The 23,096-nt window shown below is 55.7% G+C and overlaps 8 protein-coding genes across 8 annotated transcripts; 4 read left to right on the top strand and 4 right to left on the bottom strand.

The window, feature by feature from the left end:
• Nucleotides 1–384: 384 nt before the first annotated feature.
• F5144DRAFT_586505 (uncharacterized protein) lies at nt 385–1,385 on the bottom strand. The gene has a single exon (XM_066789767.1). It carries the CDS (start codon nt 971–973, stop codon nt 743–745), a length of 231 nt encoding a protein of 76 aa, XP_066639023.1. The 5' UTR covers nt 974–1,385; the 3' UTR covers nt 385–742.
• A 147-nt stretch (nt 1,386–1,532) lies between these two features.
• On the top strand, nt 1,533–4,031 carry F5144DRAFT_586501 (ADC synthase). Its single transcript, XM_066789766.1, has 3 exons — nt 1,533–2,163; nt 2,233–2,315; nt 2,381–4,031. The coding sequence occupies exons 1-3, from the start codon at nt 1,997–1,999 to the stop codon at nt 3,859–3,861; spliced, it is 1,731 nt and encodes a 576-aa protein (XP_066639022.1). The 5' UTR covers nt 1,533–1,996; the 3' UTR covers nt 3,862–4,031.
• F5144DRAFT_624156 (amidase signature domain-containing protein) lies at nt 4,027–5,618 on the bottom strand (the record flags this gene model as incomplete). Its single annotated transcript, XM_066792184.1, has 6 exons — nt 4,027–4,420; nt 4,490–4,898; nt 4,953–5,093; nt 5,165–5,287; nt 5,341–5,512; nt 5,580–5,618. The coding sequence occupies 6 exons, from the start codon at nt 5,616–5,618 to the stop codon at nt 4,198–4,200; spliced, it is 1,107 nt and encodes a 368-aa protein (XP_066639021.1). The 3' UTR covers nt 4,027–4,197.
• A 55-nt stretch (nt 5,619–5,673) lies between these two features.
• Nucleotides 5,674–6,318, top strand: F5144DRAFT_586496 (uncharacterized protein). Its single transcript, XM_066789765.1, has 4 exons — nt 5,674–5,845; nt 5,907–5,974; nt 6,044–6,165; nt 6,264–6,318. The coding sequence occupies exons 1-2, from the start codon at nt 5,746–5,748 to the stop codon at nt 5,966–5,968; spliced, it is 162 nt and encodes a 53-aa protein (XP_066639020.1). The 5' UTR covers nt 5,674–5,745; the 3' UTR covers nt 5,969–5,974; nt 6,044–6,165; nt 6,264–6,318.
• Nucleotides 6,319–8,827: 2,509 nt separating this feature from the next.
• Nucleotides 8,828–9,709, top strand: F5144DRAFT_551902 (uncharacterized protein; the record flags this gene model as incomplete). Its single annotated transcript, XM_066787714.1, has 3 exons — nt 8,828–8,977; nt 9,057–9,093; nt 9,285–9,709. 3 exons carry the CDS (start codon nt 8,828–8,830, stop codon nt 9,707–9,709), a joined length of 612 nt encoding a protein of 203 aa, XP_066639019.1.
• A 445-nt stretch (nt 9,710–10,154) lies between these two features.
• On the bottom strand, nt 10,155–11,291 carry F5144DRAFT_596458 (Six-hairpin glycosidase-like protein; the record flags this gene model as incomplete). Its single annotated transcript, XM_066790800.1, has 1 exon — nt 10,155–11,291. One exon carries the CDS (start codon nt 11,289–11,291, stop codon nt 10,155–10,157), a length of 1,137 nt encoding a protein of 378 aa, XP_066639018.1.
• Nucleotides 11,292–11,691: 400 nt separating this feature from the next.
• On the top strand, nt 11,692–13,931 carry F5144DRAFT_392753 (general substrate transporter). The gene is made up of 4 exons (XM_066784729.1): nt 11,692–12,414; nt 12,492–13,288; nt 13,344–13,555; nt 13,615–13,931. Exons 1-4 carry the CDS (start codon nt 12,055–12,057, stop codon nt 13,848–13,850), a joined length of 1,605 nt encoding a protein of 534 aa, XP_066639017.1. The 5' UTR covers nt 11,692–12,054; the 3' UTR covers nt 13,851–13,931.
• Nucleotides 13,932–15,750: 1,819 nt separating this feature from the next.
• Nucleotides 15,751–22,907, bottom strand: F5144DRAFT_616052 (uncharacterized protein; the record flags this gene model as incomplete). The annotated part of the gene is made up of 11 exons (XM_066791823.1): nt 21,795–22,907; nt 21,485–21,734; nt 21,326–21,431; nt 21,158–21,273; nt 20,939–21,095; nt 20,734–20,870; nt 20,526–20,648; nt 20,381–20,466; nt 20,042–20,137; nt 16,277–19,963; nt 15,751–15,881 (listed from the first exon to the last, which is right to left on the bottom strand). Exons 1-11 carry the CDS (start codon nt 22,582–22,584, stop codon nt 15,751–15,753), a joined length of 5,679 nt encoding a protein of 1,892 aa, XP_066639016.1. The 5' UTR covers nt 22,585–22,907.
• Nucleotides 22,908–23,096: the final 189 nt, after the last annotated feature.

Genomic DNA, 23,096 nt, shown 5'->3' with positions numbered 1-23,096 from the left:
GACTAATATGACTTAATTACCCCCTTCCCCTCCCATAGGCGTCTTACAATGGATCCTAGACCCGGAAGCGGGTACGTTCCGAACAATACTAATAGCACAAAAGAGAGAGTCCGACAGTGATGGCGGGCTCATAGCGCGGAAGCGGCGCCTAAGGGTCCCCTAGAGGCCTCACACCCCCGACCGATCACACCCTCCAGCACTCTCCGCGCCGGGGAAGACGCAGGACACGGAGAATCTGAGACGTATCCCTGACGGCATTATCGTGACGGTCGGCGAAGAGGTGCAGTGAACTTGCGTGGCCGGGGTAACGGAGCAAGCAACCTCTAGCATGGCAGCCCGTATGTTGACATTGACCTTGACATTTACAATTATAGGGGCATACCATGGTGAGCGTCAAGGCGCCAAGGCGGCCTCATATATCGAGTCCAAGCCTTCAGCCAGCAAGCAGACAGTATGGGGCGTTGGCATCCTTGAGGACGTGGTTCACAGCTCGCCCCTGGCATTCCTGAGCGCGGACAGCAGTGCAAGTCCCATCCCCCTAGATAGGAAAAGAAGGACGGGAACAAGGACTTGATGGTTAAAAACGATGCTCCCTGAGTTGCAGTTCATCACAAGCCGAACCACCGCTGCAACACCTTGAGAAACGCTAACTCTCTTCTCCGCCATGCGTTAGAACTATAAAACCTGAAGATTCGTACAACAAGTGAAAGGGCTGAACCAATTCCGGTTAGCATGATGTCTCTTAGGGAGCTCTACTGATGTACTGAGTCGAGTTGAGGTGGTCTACCAAAAGTTTGAGATGAATACAAGGTGAAACGAAAAATGAAAAAGAACAGGGGTTGACTTGAGGCCAAACAATCATCCAACGGTTTCGGCCAGTCACAGGGGTAGATAAGAGGGGATTGGGGCCATAGGGGATGGCTAGAACAAGGTACCAGGGACAAGACAGAGCTCTCGGAAAATTACCTACCATACAGGCTGGGGCCAATAATTCGAGGTTGTTGCCCTTGCCCTTGTAGTCTCAATCACATAGAGTCAATGGCCACGCGCACTTCCATTCGATATCTCCGTTTCAGATCTCTTCAACTTCAAACATTCCGGCAAGAAAACCCAGCCCCCGTCAAGTTCACTCTTTGTTCCATCTCTCAGCTGCCCGCCCTGACGAGATGATGACCAGACCAACCTAAACTTTCAAGCCAAATGTCCAATAGCTTTTTCGTTTGGATAAGGCCGAACGCTGCGAGCGACACCCAATGCTCCGATAACGAAGATATCAACATCATGTACCCAGACGGCAAGGTGGTCCGGCGATAAGAAAGCGGGGAGCTGACTGTCAGCAGAAACGGCACCAAATTCAGCTCCCGCCGTAGCTCTTTCGTTCCAGGTCTAGCGCGGTAAAAGTCGCCGGTTCTGCAGAAGCCGCATGCCGCAGACCAGCGGCAGAGTTATGCTCCAGGGCCGCTGACTAAGATTACTTTCCAGCTCCTTTCAAAGTTAAATGGATGCATTGGGATTGAATGTTGGTTTCACATCCTCGTCCGTTTTGAATGGAAGAATGGGGCAGGAACCTTGCGCCAAATTTGTTCAACTGCCAAAACAACCTGCCAACCTGCTATTGCTCCGTCCCCTTTTCTCATTTACCAGCCTCATCCCAAACCGTCTTGCTAGATTAGCTTGCAGCCTTCGGAAAGGGTTAGGGTCTACTTCAACCTCCAAGTGTCAGCAACTCGCTGCGATACCCCGGGCCCACATCTGAGTCACCCGAAGTCGGAGAAGTGTAACAACGGACGACTCAGCGGAGCAACAAAAAAATCGAACTTGGCAAGCGATTGATTGCTTGCTTCCCTGGAGCTCACCCGAACCAACAAAAAAGGCACAAGGATTATTCATTTAGTTGTGCACCCCCCAGCACCCCCAGCACCCAGTATCACGACTTCTTCTTTTTTGACCGGGCCCCATCCCCATCCTCACCCCCCATCCTCATCGGTACCTTGCCATGACTGCACACGGGAAACTCGACATTCGGCCAACGGTGGCTGATGCTCAGACCCTGTTTGAGCAGACAAACACCTCGAGCCCGAAGCCGACCCTGCTGCCCGTGTGCATTACGGTGCCTTCCGACCTGCTAACACCTTCGGCGACCTACTTGAAGCTGTCAAATGGGTATGCGATCCCTGATTGAATGCCCCGTCGACTTGCAGTGACCGGGGCGCAACTGACTCATCTCCACAGCGCCACCACCGAGTACTCATTCCTACTTGAGAGCGCCACGGGGAGCACCGAAACGGTTGGGAGGTACAGCTTCATCGGAGCCAGTATGTCCTCATTGAAATCAATTGTTGGTGTTTTTGGTGTTGTACACCTACTAACATGCCCGCAGACCCAAGGAAAGTCATAGCGACCGGCCCCGGTTACGAGGATGTGGGGGACCCGCTTCGCGCCCTCGAGACTGAGCTCGGCCAGGACAGGGTGATCAACATCCCCTTGCTCAAGCTCCCTAGCTTGACTGGCGGTGCCGTCGGCTATGTGTCGTACGACTGCATCAAGTACTTTGAGCCCAAGACAGCGCGCGCCCTCAAGGACAACCTTCAGATCCCAGAAGCCCTCTTCATGCTGTACGACACCATCGTGACCTTCGACCACTTTTTCCAGGCCCTCACCATCACCACTCACATGCGCCTCCCCAAGGACCTCTCCGGCTTCCAATCCGCCTACGACGAAGCCTGCAACACCCTCCGCGCAACCCTCGCCGTCATCCAGCAGCCCAAGACCCCACTCCCACCCCAGAGCCCCGCCGACCCAGCCGCCTCGCAACAATACGCCTCCAACGTCGGCCGCCACGGCTACGAGACCTTCGTCGCCTCGCTCAAATCCCACATCGTCAAAGGCGACATCATCCAGGCCGTGCCCTCCCAACGCTTCTCGCGCGGCACCGCCCTGCACCCCTTCAACATCTACCGCACCCTGCGCACGCTCAACCCCTCCCCCTACCTCTTCTTCCTCAGCTGCGCCGACTTCCACATCGTGGGCGCCTCCCCCGAATGCCTCGTCAAAACCGACGGCTACGCGCCCCTGCCCATCGACACGCGCTTCGCCTACTCGGCGGCCGAACAATCCCGCTCGCGCCCGCGCATCGTCAACCACGCCATCGCCGGCACCATCCGGCGCGGCCTCAACCCGGCCGAGGACGACGAGCTGGCCGCCGAACTCCAAGCCAGCACCAAGGACCGCGCCGAGCACGTCATGCTGGTCGACCTGGCCCGCAACGACGTCAACCGCGTCTGCCACCCCTCCACCGTCAAAGTCGACCGCCTCATGCGCATCGACCGCTTCAGCCACGTCCAGCACCTCACCAGCGAGGTCTCCGGCCTGCTCCGCCCGGAGTGCACCCGCTGGGATGCCATGCGCAGTATTTTTCCCGCGGGCACGGTGTCGGGCGCCCCCAAGATCAAGGCCATGGAGCTGATCTACGATCTGGAGGCGGAGAAGCGCGGGATTTACGCCGGTGCGGCGGGCTGGTTTGCGTATGATGAGGTGCGCGTGGAGACGGACAAGGTCACGGGGGCGCGCGCGGTGGTTGCGTACGAGGGCCAGATGGACACGTGCATTGCGATTCGGACGATGCTGGTGAAGGCGGGGGTGGCGTATCTGCAGGCGGGGGGCGGGATTGTGTTTGATAGCGAGAAGACGGAGGAGTGGATGGAGACGATGAATAAGCTGGCCGCGAACTTGCGTTGTATCGAGTTGGCGGAGCAGTATTATGGGGCGGGGGATGGGCCGGCGGCGAAGTCGGTGCAGGAGATTATTGAGGAGGAGAGGCGGAAGGGGGATGAGGCGTATAAGCTGCAGGCGGGGGCGTGAGTGGTGATGGGGCGGCATGCGAGCTGGAATGGATAGTGGAGGTTCTGTTTAGCAATTTGAGGCTCGAGTTTTGCTCTTTTTGCATAGGTGCCGGGAATGTCTGCTGCCAGAGATGGTCTGACCAATGTTCCGCTGAACGATCTATCCAATAGAGTTATGCATTGTTTGTGCTTCTCATTCTTCCCAGTCCGCGTCTTAAAAATATTATCCAACGAAGAGCCTGAGAAAAGTCCAGAAGACAACGGCTAGCCGGTAAGAGCCTAATGTTTTCCCACCACATAGCCCAAACCTGCCTTCCCCGACTCCGCAACACCAACACGACCCATATCTAGTTCATCATTTGCTGCCCGACCCTTGGGCTCCCCGCCTTTTTGCAGACGCGGCGTTGGCAGGGCCGATACGCTCCCGACCGGATGGACACGGTCCCGGTAGGATAGGCACAGTCGACTGCACGCAAGTGCGACTCTTTGCCAGAACATTGGTCTTCTGTTCAAAGGCATAGGCCAGACCGATCAGCTTCTCCTCGCTAAATCTCCTCCCCACGAAGCTCAACGAGAAACTAATAACGAGTACCTAGTCAGCTCAACAATTCATTGGGGGGGGAGCGGGCCGGTAGGTGCGTGCTCACGGTGAGTTGGGCCCTTTGCCTATCATCTGGCTTGCGCGGTCCTTGGGCAGCGTGCGGTTGCTGCGTAATGCCCTGGTTGTGGGCGGGCGGAAGCCGAGCGGAACGGCAATGACAGGGTTTTGTCCCAGGTCGGAGGGGATGTCGGCCTGGGTCGGCACGACAAGGGCGTCGCAGCTCGCCGTGTCCAGCATCTTTGCGATGGCGCTTCCTTGCTCCAGCATGCGGTGCACTTCGGCGTGGAATTCTGGGGAGGAACTGGTGTGCGTCTCGTCGCGCGCTGCGAGAAAGCCCTCGAGGCCGTAGCCCACCGCGTTTTCTGCCGGCGTCATCGCTGTGAAGCTTACCAGGTCGGCCATGGTGTATATGCCGTGGGGATTTGTGGCGAGAGTTTGGAAGTATGCTTCCAGTCCTGGGCTTGATCAGATTTCGGTAACAGAAGTTGAGGTTGGGTTTGCGGACTCACCTTCTCTCAGCATCACGTTATCGGGCATTCTAGATCTCTCGGAGACACCGTAGTTCCAGCCCACGAGGTCGTAGTCCCGAATGATCTCGGCACCTGCTGACTCCATGACCTGGAGGGCGGCCTCTATTGCCTTCATAATGTCTTCATCGTGATATCGTTCCATTACCGACGGGGAGACCTACGCCGTCAGAAACAAACGCTTGCTTACTCACGATTCGGCGCGAAACTCACTGCAATCCGTGCCCCCCGAAGGGAATCGGGTTTGCAGGCGGCGACATAGTCGGGGACCGTCTCGAATGGGATAGGGATGGTTGCGGGGTCAAAGATGCACCGGCCTAATCCTCAGCGATTAACGGCAGTACTTGGGGAGCTTGATGTTGGAACTTACCGGCGATGACTGACAGGACGATGGCTGCATCTTTAACAGTCCTGGTGATGGGTCCCACGGTATCTTTGAACGACGAAACCGGTACAATGCCAGAGCGAGGAACCAGACCGACAGTGGGTTTGAGGCCGACTACGCCGCTGTTCTGGGCGGGATAGGTAATGTCTCCGCATGTCTTCCGAGAATGTCAATCCCGAGCATGCCACGTTGACTCGTGGAAGGTTTGTGTTGTCATCACTCACCTCGACTCCAACGGCCGCCGCAGCAAAGCCGACAGACATAGCGACGGCACACCCCGAGGAAGAGCCCTGTGGATCTTGACTGCCAAAGAAAGCACCGTAACATTGACCGTAGAAGGGCGACCATCCATGGGGGGTGTGAGGCGACCTCGCATTGCCCCATTCTGTTATGCTTGTCTTCCCTAGGATGACAGCGCCGGCGTCGCGGAGCCGCGTAACTACAGTCGACTCCATAGGTGGACGCGCGCCGGCTAGAGCAAAGGACCCGGCTGTTGGTGACGAAAGAATCAGGGCTTGATCAACATGCTGTGTGGTATCGGGAGGACTCACCTGTTGTCTGCATTTTATCAAGGGTACACATGGTCTCTTTGATGAGGATTGGGACGCCATGAAGCGGACTAGAAAAGGAAAACAGAGAATGTGAGTCGTGGCCTGCCTTTCGTTGTCAAGCCATGCACGCAACGAACCCTCGTACTTGGCCACATGCCCGCTCTTTGTCGAGAACAATGGCGTCTTGGAGCGCGTCCGGGTTGGCTTGACCAACAGGTCTGACAAAGTGATTCAGTTCGTTGATGCGCGAGGCGTATTTCTAGGTACACCAGCATTAAATGGGATATTCTCAATTGCGCATGACCACAGTCAGGGAGGAGGGGGAGACGAAGGGGGGGAAGGGGGGGGCATCATCACCCTCGTCAGTTGCTCGCTCGAAATATCACCCCTTTGGAGAGCAGCGATGACTTCTGCAAGGGTTGGAGTGTAGAGCCCGTCCACGACCAGTGTTTTGATTTTCACCATGGTGAAAGTATTCCCAAAGTTGGAGTTGTCACGCTGGTGTGTGGTGTTTTTGCCTAAGCGGGCGAGGAAAGGAAGTCTGTGAGGCCGACCACGCGCCAAATCTCCGGCCCGGGGTCCACGTTCTTGCGTGATCGTTACGGGCTAGATACTAATTTGGAGATAATTACATAGACGAGTTTTGTTTATTCGTAACCTGTTGAGTGGTGCCAGAAGCTACCGTAGTCAGTGATATTGGGGTAAAGGGAACAGCTGGGAATGAAGTTGGGTAAAAGGTGGGAGCTGTGAAATTCCTCAAGTATTACTCCCCGTTGATCTCCAGAGAAAACGAGTTTGCGTTCGCCAGCTGGGGGAAGGTGTGTGTGTGGCAGACCAACGTCGCCAAACCGGGTAAGACCCTTCTGCCTCCGGTTGACCACGGGTCCATGTTCCTTCTCTTCGTCCCAACCCTGCAACTGCCAATTGTCACTCGCCCCCAAGGTCCCTTAGCGGGCGCCGCAGCGGCTAACTCGGCGGGTTTTGAGGCTTCCATGATTTTGTGATTAAAATTCGAGATGTTTGCGCCCATACATGTAGGCACAAGTAAAGTTCCTCGCCGCAATGCCACCGCCGTCGGTGACAACAAACGTTCCAAGAGCCAGCCCTTGTCCCCCGCCAACAGCTCGTGCTCTGCTCCGTTCTCACCAGGCGGGGGAAATGGCCGGGGGCTGCGAAAAAGTCAGCTGAGAATGATTGCTCGATCGTAAGACGCACGAATCCTGTGAGGGCCGTACTCAAAATAATTCATTCTCCACAACAAACCCCAGAGTATTGCAACTTGTTGGTAAAGCACCAACTATGAGCGGTTGTGAACTCCACCACAGAGATATTGAAGGTCCTTTGGGGTTGGGGTTGAGGAGAAGGCCACCTAAGGTTACGACGGTGCTGCGAGCGATGGAGGCCTAGCATCGTTTCGAGATGGAGAACCTTAGGAGGCGGTTTGATAATGAGTTCCGGGATGTTTCATTGGAAGGCATTTGACGGACGAGTGGACAAGGTGTTTCTGTTTATGCGGCGTCGAATGCAGCTTGGGAGTAACAAGCACGGAACACCACGATAATCCCAGTGCCCTGTGCTCCGACACCATCGACACGTAGATGATGATGCCCGTGTCAGAAAGGTGAATCTCCATTGGATCATGGAAATAACAGGTACTTCCCCTAGGTTCCCCCGATCTTCGAATATAACTTCAAATTTGAGCTGACTCCGGGCAGATCCGTTCATCCAACCATGCACGGCCCGATAACTCTCGGACCGGGTGGCTGACTGGTCTGGTCCCAGCGCCTTGGGTCCGTGTCCCATGGGAGCTTGTTCAACTGACCTTGAAACTTGATTGTTCCATGCTTGAACGGAGGGCCGTCCGGAATATTGTCAGTGGTCAGACTTCGGACAAGCCCTTGGCGTTGAGTCTAAACCTCCTTCCTGTGGTGCAGTGTCAGGGATGTTTGCAAGGGTTGGAGGGATCGTCTTCTTAGATCGGTCGATCATATCTACTTTGTACATCGTCACATCGGTAACGGTATTCCATGCACCGGGTTAGAGTGATGAGGCGAGGGACTCAACTGTCGCAACTTCCCTGTCAACCACGAATACGACGCCATTCATCAATGGTTGCGAAACCGAGGTACTAAGGACAGCCGAACGGCCCGAGCGGTTCGAAACGCCCCGAGATCGGCATGGGAAACCACTGAATCTAAAAATCGTCCGAAACCTCATTGCTGAGACAATAAACGAAACGACTCGCGACAGGACGCGGAGACTCCATGCTGCCCGTCCCAGAGCACCAGGCCCAAGACGAGGCCGCCGCTTCTACGGCATAGTTTCTGGTCAGGTGAGTTTGAACCGTGTCTCGTCCAACCCGAGAACCCCCAGCCCAAGCGAAGGCATGTTTCAAGGATGTGAGATTTCAACTGCGCTCTGGGCCTCCGGGCTCTCCCACACAGCCACGCTACTCTAACCGTCTTGGACGAGTGGCCGTGCATGATCGGAGCACTCGATGGTGCGGATGATGTGCGCGTAAGTACATACTCCGTCGTCTTGGACTGCGGATGTTCCCGTTTCTTGGCCCTTCCCGAGATGAGTGAGGCAAACATCCACTCGCAGAAGTCAGACCTCATCATCGCCAAGCTCACCGGCTCGGCTACACTGCCAGAAACGGCTGGGGGTCTCGGCCCTTCAGGGGTTAAGGGGTTATATCCGCCGAGCAACGTTTCCGATTGGATGATTCAGCCGCCATCACGAGGATCCATGTCGCCCATCCTCGATTTGGAAAAGGGTTGGAGAACCGTGCCCCTTGATCGAGGCGGTGGATCAAAGTCAAACAAGAAGAGACGAACTCAAATCTCGTCCATTCTGCTGATCACAAAAAACAAGACCCCACGAAACTTAGACGGCGATGCGACCGCTCTCTCGACTTATTCATGGAGTGGTCGAATCGGGGCACGCAACTTTTCGGGGGCACCGTGTTGATGGCCGCCCTGTCCACGGTCGCCGTCGCGCTCCGCTTCTTCTCCCGAGGTCACATTTTACGCGTCCTGGGGTCGACAGACTGGTTCTTGGCCGTGACCCTGGTGGGTACTCCCGCGCCGCCCGGCATCTGTACCCGTCTTGACCGGAACCATGGCTCACACCTCTCGCCCGACCACACAGTTCTTCTGCATCGTCAACACGGCTATGGTTGGAGTCCGTATGTTATGCCTCTGGCTGCACTTGAACCGCCCGCCGCTGACGGATGCCGCCCTCTCTTCTTCAGATGTCGCATACGGACTGGGCTGGCCCCAGTCTAGCCTCCCCGTCGAGCAGCTGCACAAAGGCTTAAAAGTCCGTCATGCCCCCGTTATGCCACGGCAGGCAGCCCGCACACTTTGAGCTAAACAGCCACATCGGCCTACCAGGTTCAGTATGTTGCAATCCTCATCAACAACCTCTCCCTCGTCTTGACCAAGGTATCCGTCTGCCTACTCTTCCTCGATGTTTTTCTCGTCACTTCGGTCAGAAAAGCCACCTACGTCGTTCTGGTCGCCGTAATTCTCCATGGCACATATGTTACCCTGACGAACATCTTTTTTTGCACGCCGATTCACGACTACTGGGACAGGCCTTGGAACAACAACTGCATCAACGTCCGTGTCAAATTCAACATAGACAACGGGCTCAACATCCTCATTAACTTTGTCATGCTGTGCCTCCCGGTACCCGCAATATGGCCCATGACGCTGCCGTGGAGGCAGAAACTGTGGCTCTTCTTTCTGTTTATCTTGGGCTTTGGGTACGTGCGCCACCTTGACCTGCGAGATAGTTGACGGGACTGGAACTGGAAGGTCTAACCACCGTGCAGGGTTTGCGCTGTGTCGGTGCTCCGTGTCATCTTCATCCGGCGTGATATCGAAAATCACGACTTGACAACTGCAGCTATCCGTATTGTCTTCTGGTCCATCATGGAAATCAACCTCCCCATTATCATTTCCTGTATCCCTACCCTCCGGCCGCTGGCGACCAAGATCTACCCGGGCTTGGTCATGTCGCCCATTGCGACCGATTCGAGCGGGCACCCTCCCACCATATCTTCGGCCCCTATCCGGCTTCGGAGCGTTCAAGACAACGTCGGACATATGCCCGTCTGAATATCTCTGTTCTCCCTCGATGGATGGATGTCTTCGTCCTGGCCAGATATCCACCGCGTGGGTGGGAACATTATTCATTGCCGTTGCTGGTCTACGGAGCGCGAAAGGCGGCCAGCTATGCCCATCAGAGATACCGCCTCGAGAACTCGACGAGCGCCATGATCGCCATGGCTTGCCCATACGGCATACTCGTCACGGGGATATCCTTATAGTGCTGCAAATCACGCCCCATAGCCGTCCCAAACGACGTATTCAGCAACTCCCCATCCTCACTGATATTCGCCAACACCCCCTTCACCGCCCGAACCGCCATCTCGTCAAACTCCCCCCCAAGATCCCGCTTCCTCTGCCCCTTGAGCACGCCAAACGCAAACCCCGCCGTGGCGCTCGCCTCGGGGTACGAGCCCTCCGCCTCGGGCACATCCAACAACGTCCGCCACAACCCCGTCGCCGCCTCCTGCAGCGGCCCCAACGCCTGGCACTGCGCCGCCAGCGTATCCCTCAGGACGGCCTCAAACGCCGGATCCCGCACCCCACCCTCCCGCAACAGCTCCAAAAACTCCGGCACCGCAATCGTCAGCCAACTATTCCCCCTCGCCCACCTCGCCTCGGCAAAATGATGCCCCCCCGGCCCCTCCTCCGCAAACTCCCACCCATGAAAAAACAACCCCGTCTTCGCATCAAACAAATACTGCACATGCAGCAAAAACTGCCGCTTCGCCTCATCCACATAATGCGGCCTGCCCAGAACCAACCCAATCTTCGCCAGCGGCAGCACCGTCATCATCAGCGTATCATCCCACAACTGGCCCCTGTTCTCCTCCAAATACGTGATATGCTGCATGCCCCCGTGGCGCGTGCGCGGCAGGTCGTGGTACGCCCACTCGGCCCAGGCGTCGAGCCAGGGGAGGTAGGCCGGGTTGCGGGTGCGCTCGTAGACGCAGGCGAGGGTGAGGAAGGCCGCCATGGTGTTGATGTTCTTGGTGGTGCCGCCCGCGGCGAAGCGCGCGGCGAACCAGTCCTCGATGATGGCCAGGTGGGCGGGGGAGTTGGTCATGGTGTAGTATTGCCAGATGCCGTAGAGGCCGATGCCGTGCGTCCATTCCCAGTCTTGCCAGCCTTTGGTGTCGATTATGCGCCCGTCGGGGAGGGTGAGCAGGAATTCGCCGGTTTTGTCGCGGATGGAGACCATGGCGGAGATGAGGAGGTTGATTTTGGCGTGCACCTCTTGCGAGGTGATGCCCGCGTGTGTGGTCGGCATGGTGGGCGGGGTGTGTGCACCGTGGTGATGGTGATGATGATGTATGATGTCAGGGGTTGGGTAGGGGTGGTTCGGTTGGGTTTGATGGTGTTGATGTCGTACACAGTATGACTGGGTACAAAGTAGCAAAGTAGATTGTGCGTGGTGGCTCAAAGCAGGATAGCTGCCGACGCTCCCTGGCTTGGATGTAACTCCTCTTTAAGAAGTCATTCCCGTTCACCGGCCGCTCCTTGGTGGAGAATCACCCCTGCCAACCAACCACCTCCAAAAACAAGGGTGGATTTTGGGGATCTCTCTCGGGTTGAATTCAGCCGAATATAGCAAACTGCTCTCGGTCCAGTAAAGAGCGAGTTACACAACATGAAGGAGGGGAACGTTCGCATTTCTGGTGGGCCATCTCCACACCTCCTCATGCCACTGCCGCTCCGTTCAGAGTGCCTGGGTTCGAGCGGAGTCGCTCCTCTTAACGGTCAAGGGATGCGGTGAGCTCGGGGTAGCTCACAAGCGAAGGTGGAAGGGGGCAACCCGAGAGCCGGGATTCCATCTTAACTGCGCGACATGTGGAGAAATCCGGGGATCCTTGGATCGTTTCCCCATGGGGAACCTACGGGATGTGGGCAGGCTTAAAGGGTTGCCATTTCCAGGTCGATAGAGAACCAACACTTTGAAGTTTTTGTATCCCGGTCCCGAAGTGCGGAGGGCTTATCATTCCTTCAGCCCCGCTTCATCCAGAAACACACTCGTCTCTTGCCACAACAACACCATGGCTTCGACAGGACCTGGAGACCGCGATACGGTCAATCCCGCCGGCGACGGCTCGACAACAGGCGACCAGAAAACGGACCCTTACAAGGACGTCGTCGAGGCTGAGAGAGCGCAATCGCCCGAACTCCAGAAAAGCGGGCAGAACTATGGGAAGATAGACAAGGAACTGGCTCAGTACGTCTCCGACACCCGCGTCGAGATCTCAGAAGCCGAAGACAACCGGCTCCGTCGCCTCATCGACAAACGCATTCTCGCCATCATGATCACAACCTACTTCCTACAAGCCATCGACAAGGGCACCATGAGCTTCGCCTCCATCATGGGAATCGTCGAGGACACCAATCTGCATGACCAAGAAGTCCGTCATCCCACACCTCCCCCCTGTCCGCCCCCATCTCGCCTCCCACCCCAACTAACCCCTACCTCTCCCTCCAGTACCCCTGGCTCACAACCTGCATCTACATCACCATCCTCGTAGTCGAATACCCCCAAAACTGGCTGATCGCGCGCGTGCGCATCGCCAAATACCTCTCCTTCTCCATCATGGCATGGGGCACCGTGCTGGCCTGCACGGCCGCCTGCACCAACTTCACGGGCCTAGTCACGGTGCGCACGCTGCTGGGGCTGTTCGAATCCGTCTGCCAGCCGGCCTTCGTCGTGCTCTCGTCGACGTGGTACAAGCGCGAGGAGCAGACCGCCCGCGTCACCTACTGGTACATGATGAACGGTGCGCAGCAGATGGTGGGCGGTTTGTTGGCGTACTGCTTCTCGCTGATCCAGCCTGGGGGGCCGTTGTTGTCGTGGCAGTGGTTGTTTTTGGCGTATGGGGTGATTTCGGTCATTTATGGCGCGTTTGTGGGCTGGTGGATGCCCGACTCGCCGATGCGGGCCAAGTGCTTTAGTGAGGAGGATAAGAAGCTCATGATTGAGCGCGTGCGGTCCAACCAGACGGGCGTGCAGAACAGGGAGTGGAAGAAGCACCAGGCTTGGGAGGGGTTTAAGGACCCGCAGGCGTGGGGGTATGCGCTGATCCAGCTGTGCACGACGCTGCCGACGAGTGGGCTGGGGAGTTTCCAGGGCATTATTATCAAGAGTTTTGGGTTTACGACGCTGGAGACCCAGTTGTTGGCTATGGTCCTGGGAGCGTACATCATCATTGTGCTGCTAAGCTCGGCGTGGTTGGTCAAGAAGACGGGCCAGAACTTGTTGGTGATGTTGGCGTTTGTGGTTCCGTGAGTCCACTTCCACCTTCGTGTTCCCAATACCTGCTGCCGCTAACAAATGTAGTTCATTCATCGGGACCATCTGTCTCATGACGGTGCCCTTGGAAACCATGGGGCAGAAGATCGGCCTGGTGATCTGTTACTACATCACCTTGTCGTTCTGGTCTGCCCAGACGTTGGCTCTGTCCATGGTCTCGCGCAACATTGCCGGACAGACCAAGAAGAGTGTGGTTGTGGCGCTCAACTTTGTCATCTGGTCCGCCGGCAATGCCATTGGTAAGGAAGCCCTGGATGACTCTTCGGACTTCCCTGGTATCTAACTTGCATTGTTCTAGGTCCGCAAGTGTTCCTCAAGTGGGACGAGCCCCGTTACTTCATCGCATTTGCCACACACCTCGGATGCTACAGTCTTCTTGTCATCGTCATCATCTCTCTTCGGTTTTACCTGGTCCACCAGAACAAGAAGCGGGATGCGTTGGCAGAGGCGACGTCAAGCGGTGAGGATAGGCTGGCGCATGCGTTCGAGGATTTGACGGACAAGGAGAACCCCAACTTCCGCTACGTCTACTAGATTAGGAGACTGAGTGGTGGCGTTGTTTGAAGTTGACAGTTTACGTATTTTCCCGAGCTTTGGCATAACGAGATGTTCACTATTTAACTGATACCTTACTTTGCTTTGCGTGTGAGACCGTAACGCCAACTCCAACTTCCATTATGTTGGGTGAGGTGCATGTTAGCTAGCCCCGTGCAAGTGCCTAATGTTTTCGGGGTCTATGTTGTCTTGGACTACATGTACATTCCTTACTTGGATGGTACGTTGGGAAGGAGAGAGAAAGGCAACTTGCACATGGGGAATGAAGAAGTACCAGTCGGGCACCTTTACTTTTGCTTAGCCTGATCGGTGTCGCCTGTGAGAGAGAAGCGTCCGCTGTCCACCTCCATCTTCGGCGCCACCGGTAAGAGCAGGTACGTCAAGGATGTGTGATGTCCATACAAATTACTAATTTTGTACTAGTTACTTGTTTGGCTTGTTGATGATAATTGGCTTATGTTAGCTGGCTAGAGGGCACTAGCAAATCCCCTGCCTAAACCCCTTGTTTCTTTGATTTGCAACCCCCGTGGATGTGCAATATTACGGTACCTTCCCCCTGATTTGACTCCAACAGCCCGTGATGGGACTTTATTTTAAAGTGAGGAGGGCAGCGCAGAAGTAGTGTGTGAGCAAGTAGTGAGATTGAGGCCACACTGAACCCTACTCCTCCCCCCAAACCTCCCTTTACTTCCTTTCAACCCCCGTCTTACCTAGGTAGGTATCTTTCTCACCGCCCCTAACTCCTGCCGAAGGTCTTCGGCCGCGCCTGAGCGCCTCGTAAGCAGGGGATGCATCCATCGCCTTACCCTAAACTGGGATCCCTTGCGAAGTACGCTACCCCCACGGTCCTGACACTTTGCTGACCAGCCACCGGATGGATCGGATTTGGTCCCCAAGTCAGGACGGATGCAGAGACCGGATGTGACGAGGGACGTGATGAGGATCTGGCCTCTATATATAGGGGTCGCGCCTTCAACCCTTTCTGTCAGTTCAATCACCTTCTCCTCATTCCAATCCGTCAAATCACACCTGTCGCCAATCCAGCTCGCCCGTGATGCATCGGCCAACCGCTCTTTGGGCGGCGCTCCTTGTAGCAGCATCTCATGCCAACCCGGTGCACGGGATTCATGAGGCCAAGGGGTAATCATCTCCTCTACCTATTACAGCGCCCATTCTAATGCGAAATCTAGTCTGAATACAACGGAGGCTATAGAAGGGCTTGCCAAACGAGATGGTGAATGGACGCTAAGTATGTATAACGACCGTCGAGGAGCTCATAAACCCGGCAACTTGGGTTCTCTCCCAGAAATCTAAATCAAGTTTGGACTAATTGTTTGGTGTAGTCGCCTGGTCGGGGAATGACTGTACCGGGGTTATAAATCTATTCACTGGCAGTTGGAGCACTGGGTAAGTAACAGGGATCCCACCTTGACTTGCATGCAGATGCACTTACTACATACACGTACGTGGCGGCTTGCTTATACTAACAATGTATTGCTATCAGTTGTATGAACCTTTACAGCGCTGCCTCCGTGCAGTGGGTCAACCAGAATGACCTCCGGCTTTACGTTTCAACCCGGACGACGAGTTGCGAAAATGTGGACAGGTTGCTTTCTCCTTCGAACGACCAGTGCTATCAACTGGCTGACCCAATGCTGTCCGCTCGGGTTGGTACGGCTCCATGATCCCATCTTTGCGGTTAGATTCTCCACATGCCTACAAACTGGTTCAGCCAAGAGTGGAAAGCAGGGCCATGAAAGGAAACAGTGTCTATAGCTTTAGTTACATACCTATCGTTTCCGCACCGGCCACAACGACTAATGGTTGCGGCAAAGATATCACGGCTGGCTAGGTACTGACATGTACGAATAAACCAAGCTTAAGGAAAGAAGAAGAACAGGAGGACAATCACCACCTTGTACGTGAAGGACTTGTGTGCTGCCAAAACGGAAAGCACGCGCCACCTGAAGCCGGGGGCATCACCGGGCTGCAACTCGACACATGAAGTACCTAATTCGAACCCTTAATAGGGGTTTGTTAACCGGCTACCTCCTTCGAGCGCGAAGGGGGCTGGCTAGCCGGTGAGCCTTTGCTTTTTAAAGAAGAAATACACATCCATCATCCATCTGAACCACCTATCAACCTCGCCTTCCCCTCCTTATCCCCACCAACATCCTCCTCCCGCACCGCAAAAATGCCAAACCGACTCACACCTGCCTCATTCTCCCCGCCACCTTTCTCCCTGCCCTCCCAATCCGTCACCGTCCCCCACCCCATCCAAAACCTCACCCCCTCTTCCCCGCCATCACTCCCACTCCCACTCCCATTCCCATACCCCCCCTCCAAACCCCCCGCCTTCCCCTTCTCCCCCGCCACAACCTCCCCCCCATCCTCCAACAACCCACCCCCCGCCACCAGCGCCACCACACTCGCCACACTATTCGGACTCCGCGGCAATACATCCGTCTCCCTCAAAAACACCCACCCCAGCGCCACCAACACCATCGCACTCCCCAGCAGCGCCTGCAGGATCCGTGTGGATGTGGCATCCTGGACAACCCGCCGCCTGCCTTCCCCAGGCGGAGAGTAAGCTGTAGCGGGGTAGTGGAATTGGTCATCTGTCGTGTTAACCGGGTGGGATTTGTGCGGCGGGTTGGGGAGCGGCAGGGTCGTGTTGGTAGTGTTTGCGGGGAGTAGGTTCTGGGCGAAGGTCTGGGCTTGGATGATGCCGTGGTGGTGGCGGATGGCGGCGAGGATGGATGGGGTGGCGGCGGGGGAGCCGAGGGAGGAGAGGGGGATGGCCCAGGGGGAGGTGGTAAGTGCGGTGAAGAAGGGGGTGAGGTAGTTGGGGACGGTGGAGAGCACGGCGAGGGAGTTGTAGTGCCGGGAGAAGTCCCAGTCGGAGATGGTGGAGTGGTGGGTGGTGTTTTCGAGGGGGGTGGGTGGGTGGTTGGGATCGATGGTTAGGTTGGCGCCGAGGAAGGTGGTGGCGACGGAGAGGGTTTCGATGGTTTCGTTGCAGCCGACTGCGGTGATGTGTTGGATGATGGGGTTGGCGGTGTAGTCTAGCTTGCCCCAGGTGTAGAGCAGGTTGCTGCAGCCTTGGGCTTCGCTGACGCTGTCGACACTGTCGCCGATGCCGAAATAGGTCAGGTTGGGGTACGTGGACAAGATATTGTTGTATCGATACTGCTCAGATTCAGAGTTGTATATGCACTCTTCGCCTTTGATGCGGATCCCGAGGGGGTTGTCGTAGTTTGAGAGGCTAATGGTGTAGTTGAGGGTGAGGTTGGTCGTGATCTTGGATGAGTCGTAGACACGGCAGGTCAGCTTGCTGCGCACCGCGGGCACGACAGCTTCGATGGAAACGGTGGAGCTATCCATGTTGTAATCGCCAGACAACGGGATCGTCGGGACAAACTGGGGAAAGGCAAGGTCATCGTAGGTATATATGGGAAACGAAAAGTTGCTCCCAAAGATAAGGGATGAGATCATGTTGCCGTCTTTCACGTCGAATGGTTCCATGGAGATAGACTGGTTAACCCGGAATGATATCGGGACCTCCGTTGGGATCGCAAGTGGCTGGAATAGTGATGCGGAGAAAATGGTGAACGCCGAGGCAACTAGAAACGCCATGGTGGCTGCCAGCGCGCCGATGTTGGCGAACCTGATCTCGCGCAAGATTATCCGAGGAACTGACATGTCCATGAAGTCGAGTGTTTTGTATAGCTTTGCGCTAACACTGTGCTTGAGTGCTGCGTATGGCGCGAGGGACCGGACCTGAAAGTCCATGGTGGAAAACAACATGGACAGACCACCAAAGGCGACAGCTGGAACCGCGGTCCATGTGTAATGGATGTAGCTATTATCGCCAGCATCGCCGAGGCCCTCGTCATTGACTGATTTGCGTAACGTCAGCTCAAGGGCCACGATGAGCATTGCCAGCAGCAAACACAGTGCCAAACGGAAACCAGGGTGCAAGACTCCTGGGTGTGTCGTCTTGGAGTTGACTTGCGGGAAGGTGAGAGATTTCCGGTCGACGGAATGTACGTGCTCGCTAAAAATGGTGAAATGCGGCTGGCCCGAGACAGGATCCATGACCACGCCTGATCTGAAGTTCGCTGACAGCAAGGGGCGGCTCAAGTTCTTCGCATCGGCCGCGCCTGAGAATCGCAGCAGGGCCAAGAGGTTCGGACTGTGGCGGACCAACGATGCCATCCCGGGCAGAGTTGTAGGCTTACAAGGCAAGATGCCCCGTTTTGGAACCAGAAACATGGCGACGGCTGTGAGCACTGCGCAAACACCCACCAGGGCAGCCATCCAGTGTGCCGCCCAGTTTCGTACCACGAGCCTGTTCCCCCAGAAGGTCGCAGAAGCCTGCGTTTGAATAGATGCTGGCTCCATCAGACTCTGCTTAGCGATGATGGCAGCAACCTGTGTGTAATAGGCTGTTGCGAGTCGTTGAAGGATGTTGGGTTCGAAGAGAGAGTCAAGTGGTTGATCTGCGCCTAGTTGGCTAGGCAGGGCAAAGTTCATGAATTCGTCCACGTCAACTGTGGTGTTGCCAATCCTTCTGGTGATACCGTATACGCCATTGGCACTCATAATAGTGATGGGGTTATTGAAGGCAGTGATGTGCGCATCAGCCAGATCCCAGCCGGTGACGGAATCAAGGGTCCGGGAAGACGTGTTTGGGACCAGCGCGACTCTTCGTGTCTGAGTTTCATTTCGGACCACGTTCACCTTTGTGATGCTGTAGGTCGGTACGCAGAGCATCTGGGCCGACTGCCGCATCTCAGCGAGATATGGATGCCTTGTACTCGCGCCGGTGTAGTCCTTGAGTGTGATGGACCTATCGATATCGTACGCCATGTTCCCAAACATAACAAGGATACGCCTTCCTTCATCACCCGTTATCCCATCACAACGCCTCGCGGTGAAGCGTGTGAACAGTACGTCGCAGGACGCGTTGTGTTGGCCGGCGCACGGCCAAACCGGGCTTGGCCTTATTTGGAGGTGCTTCATATTGCACCCGGGGGACGTTATGGTCACATTCATCACGGCCTCCGGATAGTAATGAGGATCTGGGGGAGCCGACCCCTTCAATGTCAGCTCCGCTGGGTGGCATTCGAGCGAGTTCCCCAGGCCGTCAACGATAACGCTCGTTTGGGCAGTGCCGGGGAACTCAGCGTGGATAGACTGGAAAGCATAGTTTGTGGAGATTCCGTCCGGCAGCGTCAGGTTTCGGCTTGTAAGCCCCTGCATCATGTAATAAGCAAGGGTGCCGGCGTCCGACAAGCGTGCGGGACTATCGATGAAGCGGTCCTGGATAATCACTGGCCACGACGGATGGTGAATAAGGGTCCAGCTGAGGGTGATGAGGCCGGTCGAGATGACAATCAAGGCCTTGATGATGATGGCAACAGCGGCCGTAATCGAGACAGTAAAATCGCCATATCGGAGGGCCTTGAACACCGAGTACAGCTGGAAGTCGGAGAGATAGTCGAGTAGGAGGGTGTGCTTGGCTTGCGCAGGGCCCTTTGACAGCCGAACCCATGGTGCCACCAACTTGCTTTGATATTCAGCGCGGCTCCATGCTGCCGCGATGAGAGTTAGGAAGGCGGTCGGACCGTATGTCCACAGATAGCGCCGGTGGTGAGAAATCGACGCGATGCCGCTGTTCTCGTCAGACACTTTGAGTAGCGTTTCGATGGCGATTGTGATTAGGGCGAAGAGAACAGCAAAACATGAGAGGATGCGCCGTTGTAGATAAAAGGGCCGCCAGGGTAGTTCAGCGTCGACAAGAACCGGCGGGGTTGCGTGGGATGATTTCGAATAAGGAGGGAGTTCGGTGGTAGCGCTACTTGGTGTCCGAGCCTGTGGATTCTGGGCGTTCCCAGGGTCTATTCCGTGCCCCCCGTCCGGGTTTAGTTGATCCGCAATGTCTAGCTCGATGGCTTGATACCCATAGCCTGGGTTGCCTGGCCATTTCAAGCCGTGCAATGTTGAAGGAGGTGTTGCCGCCATGCTGCCGCTCTTGCAAGCAGCCGAAATCCAACACTCGACAGAAGCGCCACCGCGTCGGGGCGGTCCTGGTTTTGTGTGAGCCAGGGAAGAAACCTAAAAAATGCTGCCTGAAAATGATCCGCGTCGTGACCCGCACGACACACGTCGGACTTGGCTCTCAACGGCTCGGACCCTAGCACACATAGGCGCCCTCACCTTGAAATCTTGGTGGATCCTGGTCCATCCAGTGAACCGTCGCGCTACCAGGATCAGGTTTAACTCAAAATCGAAATGAGACAAGTCAATGCCACGTTGTCCGGCGCAAGACTTTGTGGGGCGATACAGTCAGATTCGCGGCAGCACAAGAGGGAGCCATATTAAGGACCACAGCCTGCTTATTAATATATCTGGGCTTTTTACCCAATAGTCCCATCCCTGTAAGCACTTCTTCCCAAACACGAACAATTACATGACTCTGCCTCAGCTGAACTTCGCCTCAACACTTCCCATCGAGACACCGTCCATCTCGAGTGAGAACTTCATCAACGCGGACTCGAGAGTGATGACAAGATCGTAGTTGACATTGTAACTGCCTGTGGTGAGTACGAGTTGCTCGAGTCGCGCAATACAGAAAACATGTGGACTCACTAAGGGTTCCCGTTCTTGTCGACTTTCCTGACGAATTCGCTGCTGGGGACGGAACGCAAGTCGGCCGTCAGCAAGCAGTTGGTGCTAATCTTGTCACCCTTGGTGAAATGTGTTGGTGCGTGTCTGTTGTGCAAGGCAAGGCAGTGTCAGCAATACGGGGTGGGACAACAGCAGCAGAACGTTGTACGGAGATAAGAAGGGGGCGTACGAGTCGGCACACTCGAAGAGCGTGTCCTTGAAGATGAGATCGCGGGGCGAGTAGTTGTCGTCGATGGATCGGAAAAAAGAGAACTTGATCTTTTGGTCACGGAGGATGTCATCGCCAATGTTGATGAACCATGTCATCTGCCAGTGGGTGAGTTGTTTTGCAGGCTGAAAAGGAAGGGGAAAGGGGTGATGTTGTGGGTACGCACCCTCTCGGCCCTCTTCGTTCCATCCCGGCGGATCTGACTGGGCACGTCAATGTCCACCTCGGGATCGTAAAGTTCCCAGGCCTCAACGCCGTAGTGATGAGTGGCTGAAGTAGCGAGAACGGTGGCCTGTCTTGGTAACTTGCTCAAGGCCGCACCCCTAGTAATGCGTCAGGCTCAGTTGTTCTTTAATATCCCACTCCCGACCTAGGCTTTACCTACTTGACGATAGCTGCCCACGCATCTGTCGGCTGAAGCACCTGGATGCCGGGGTGTTCCCTCTCGACACACGCCTTTAGGTATTGACTGCTGCCAAAACCCCCGACCAAGAAGATGCCCTGCATTCTGTCAATACGACTGTTATACTCCAATGGAACCAAAAGAACGTACTGTAACACCGCCCTCGGGGCGCTTGATTCTCACTGACTTGACCTGGTCGTCGATCAGGCGAAGAATGTCCGTGATGAGGGGCGCGAAGATGGCTTTGAGGTCCTTGCTACTCGAATCTCAGCAGGTATGATCACCCAGATATACGTCGAGTGGACTTACCCAGTCATCCTCCAGCAATTTGCCTCAAGCCCAAGATCAGGGTCGTCATCCAAGGAGGCCATAGGGAAGTTAACGAAGTACTCCTCGTTGGGGTCGCCCTTGAACGCCCGCTTTACTTCTCGGTCGAAGCTCTTCTCAGCAAGCAAGAAGCCTTTGGTTTTTCGCAGGTCGGCAAACTGGTCCTCACCAACGAGGTTCTTGACGGCTTCGACAAAGCGCTGGTTCAGGCCGAGGGATCCAGCCATACCACCTATCAGATGGGACGGAGTTTAGTTTCTGACGACAAAAGGAGATTCCAAGGGAGTCTTACCGGTACCAGGAACGAGTTCCTTCACCTGGAGGTTTGGGCTGAGGCCCACGACCTCGTATGAGATCAGATCCACGGTGCCGCCGCCGGCATCGCAGACCACGAACGCATCTCCGACGTTGAGGGAGAAATCGAGCGAGTGCATCGTGTAGAGTGCGGCGGCCTCGGGCTCCTTGATCAGCGTTACGGGAAAGATTCCCGCAATCTTCGAGGCCTGGAGTGTGGCATTCTTGGCGGCGTCGGACCAGACAGCCGGCACGGATAGAACGAAGTGCTTCTGGCAGAGTTTGAGGTAGTCCTTGGGAACTACCTTGGCAATCTCGCTCTGGGCATGGCGGTACACGGCACCGATGAAGTCGGCGGCAATCTCGACTGGGGCCTTGGGCAAGTTCTTGATGGTCCGTTTGATGTTGCCGGTGGGGAGGTAGAGGGGCCGCTCTTGAGATGGGTCGAGCAGCAGCTTCACGCCGACGATGTTGTCTTGCATGCGGTTCACCGAAGCCCCCCAGGCAAATTCCCCTCCTTTGGCATTGCTGTAGTTGATGAGGGTCGGGATCTTGGGGGCGGACTCCCCTTCGGCACCGGGCCAGTCGAGGATGGCAGCAACCTTGGTGTCTCGTTGGTTTGCAAAACAGTAGGCGATGCCGGAGAACGTAGTGCCAAAGTCCAGAGCGATGATGAGCTTCTCGTCTGACTCGTAGGCTGTAGGCGCGTCTGTCTTCATATTGCGGAAGGATTCACCTAATTGCGCAACAAGGTCTTCAGTCAAGGGATTCAGGGGTTGCGGAGGCATCGTGTGGGAGGTGATGTTGGGACAATGGGTTCGGCTCGAGTGTTAATAGATAATATGCAAATGATTACGGTGAAGCGCCGAGGGCTCTCAAAACTTCAGGGATGCAGAGGGTCAATACATGAGTTTTATTGAAGGTGGTGCGCGGTCCGCGTTCAGCCCTCCGCCGGCTCCTCGTGGGAGAGCCTTGTCGGGATTTAGCTTTTTACGGACAAGGGCATTGTTCGAGGCCTCAGTGCATGGGAGGCAAGGATTGCAGCGGCTAGATGGTATCATCGAGGAACCCAATACTCACCCATCTGGGGATCGTCCAATGGAGATACAAGTCTATGCTACCTTCAGATATTACCAGGACTATCACCTGCACACCACACAGATAGATAATGGAAAGCCCCCGCGTTTCACCACTGTCGACCCCTTGAATTGGTGGCGGATTATGCACATCCAGGGCGCCTATTGACCAGCTGTGAGCCTAGACGGGACAAGTGCCGACGCAGGGCCCGATAGCTGAGCCC

The sequence above is a fragment of the Chaetomium tenue genome (assembly GCF_020726465.1).
Source record: "Chaetomium tenue strain MPI-SDFR-AT-0079 chromosome Unknown F5144scaffold_7, whole genome shotgun sequence".
NCBI classification, from domain to species: Eukaryota; Fungi; Ascomycota; class Sordariomycetes; order Sordariales; family Chaetomiaceae; genus Chaetomium; species Chaetomium tenue.
The sequence above is the reverse complement of the archived record's forward strand: the minus strand, read 5'-3'. Positions and strand labels throughout refer to the sequence as shown.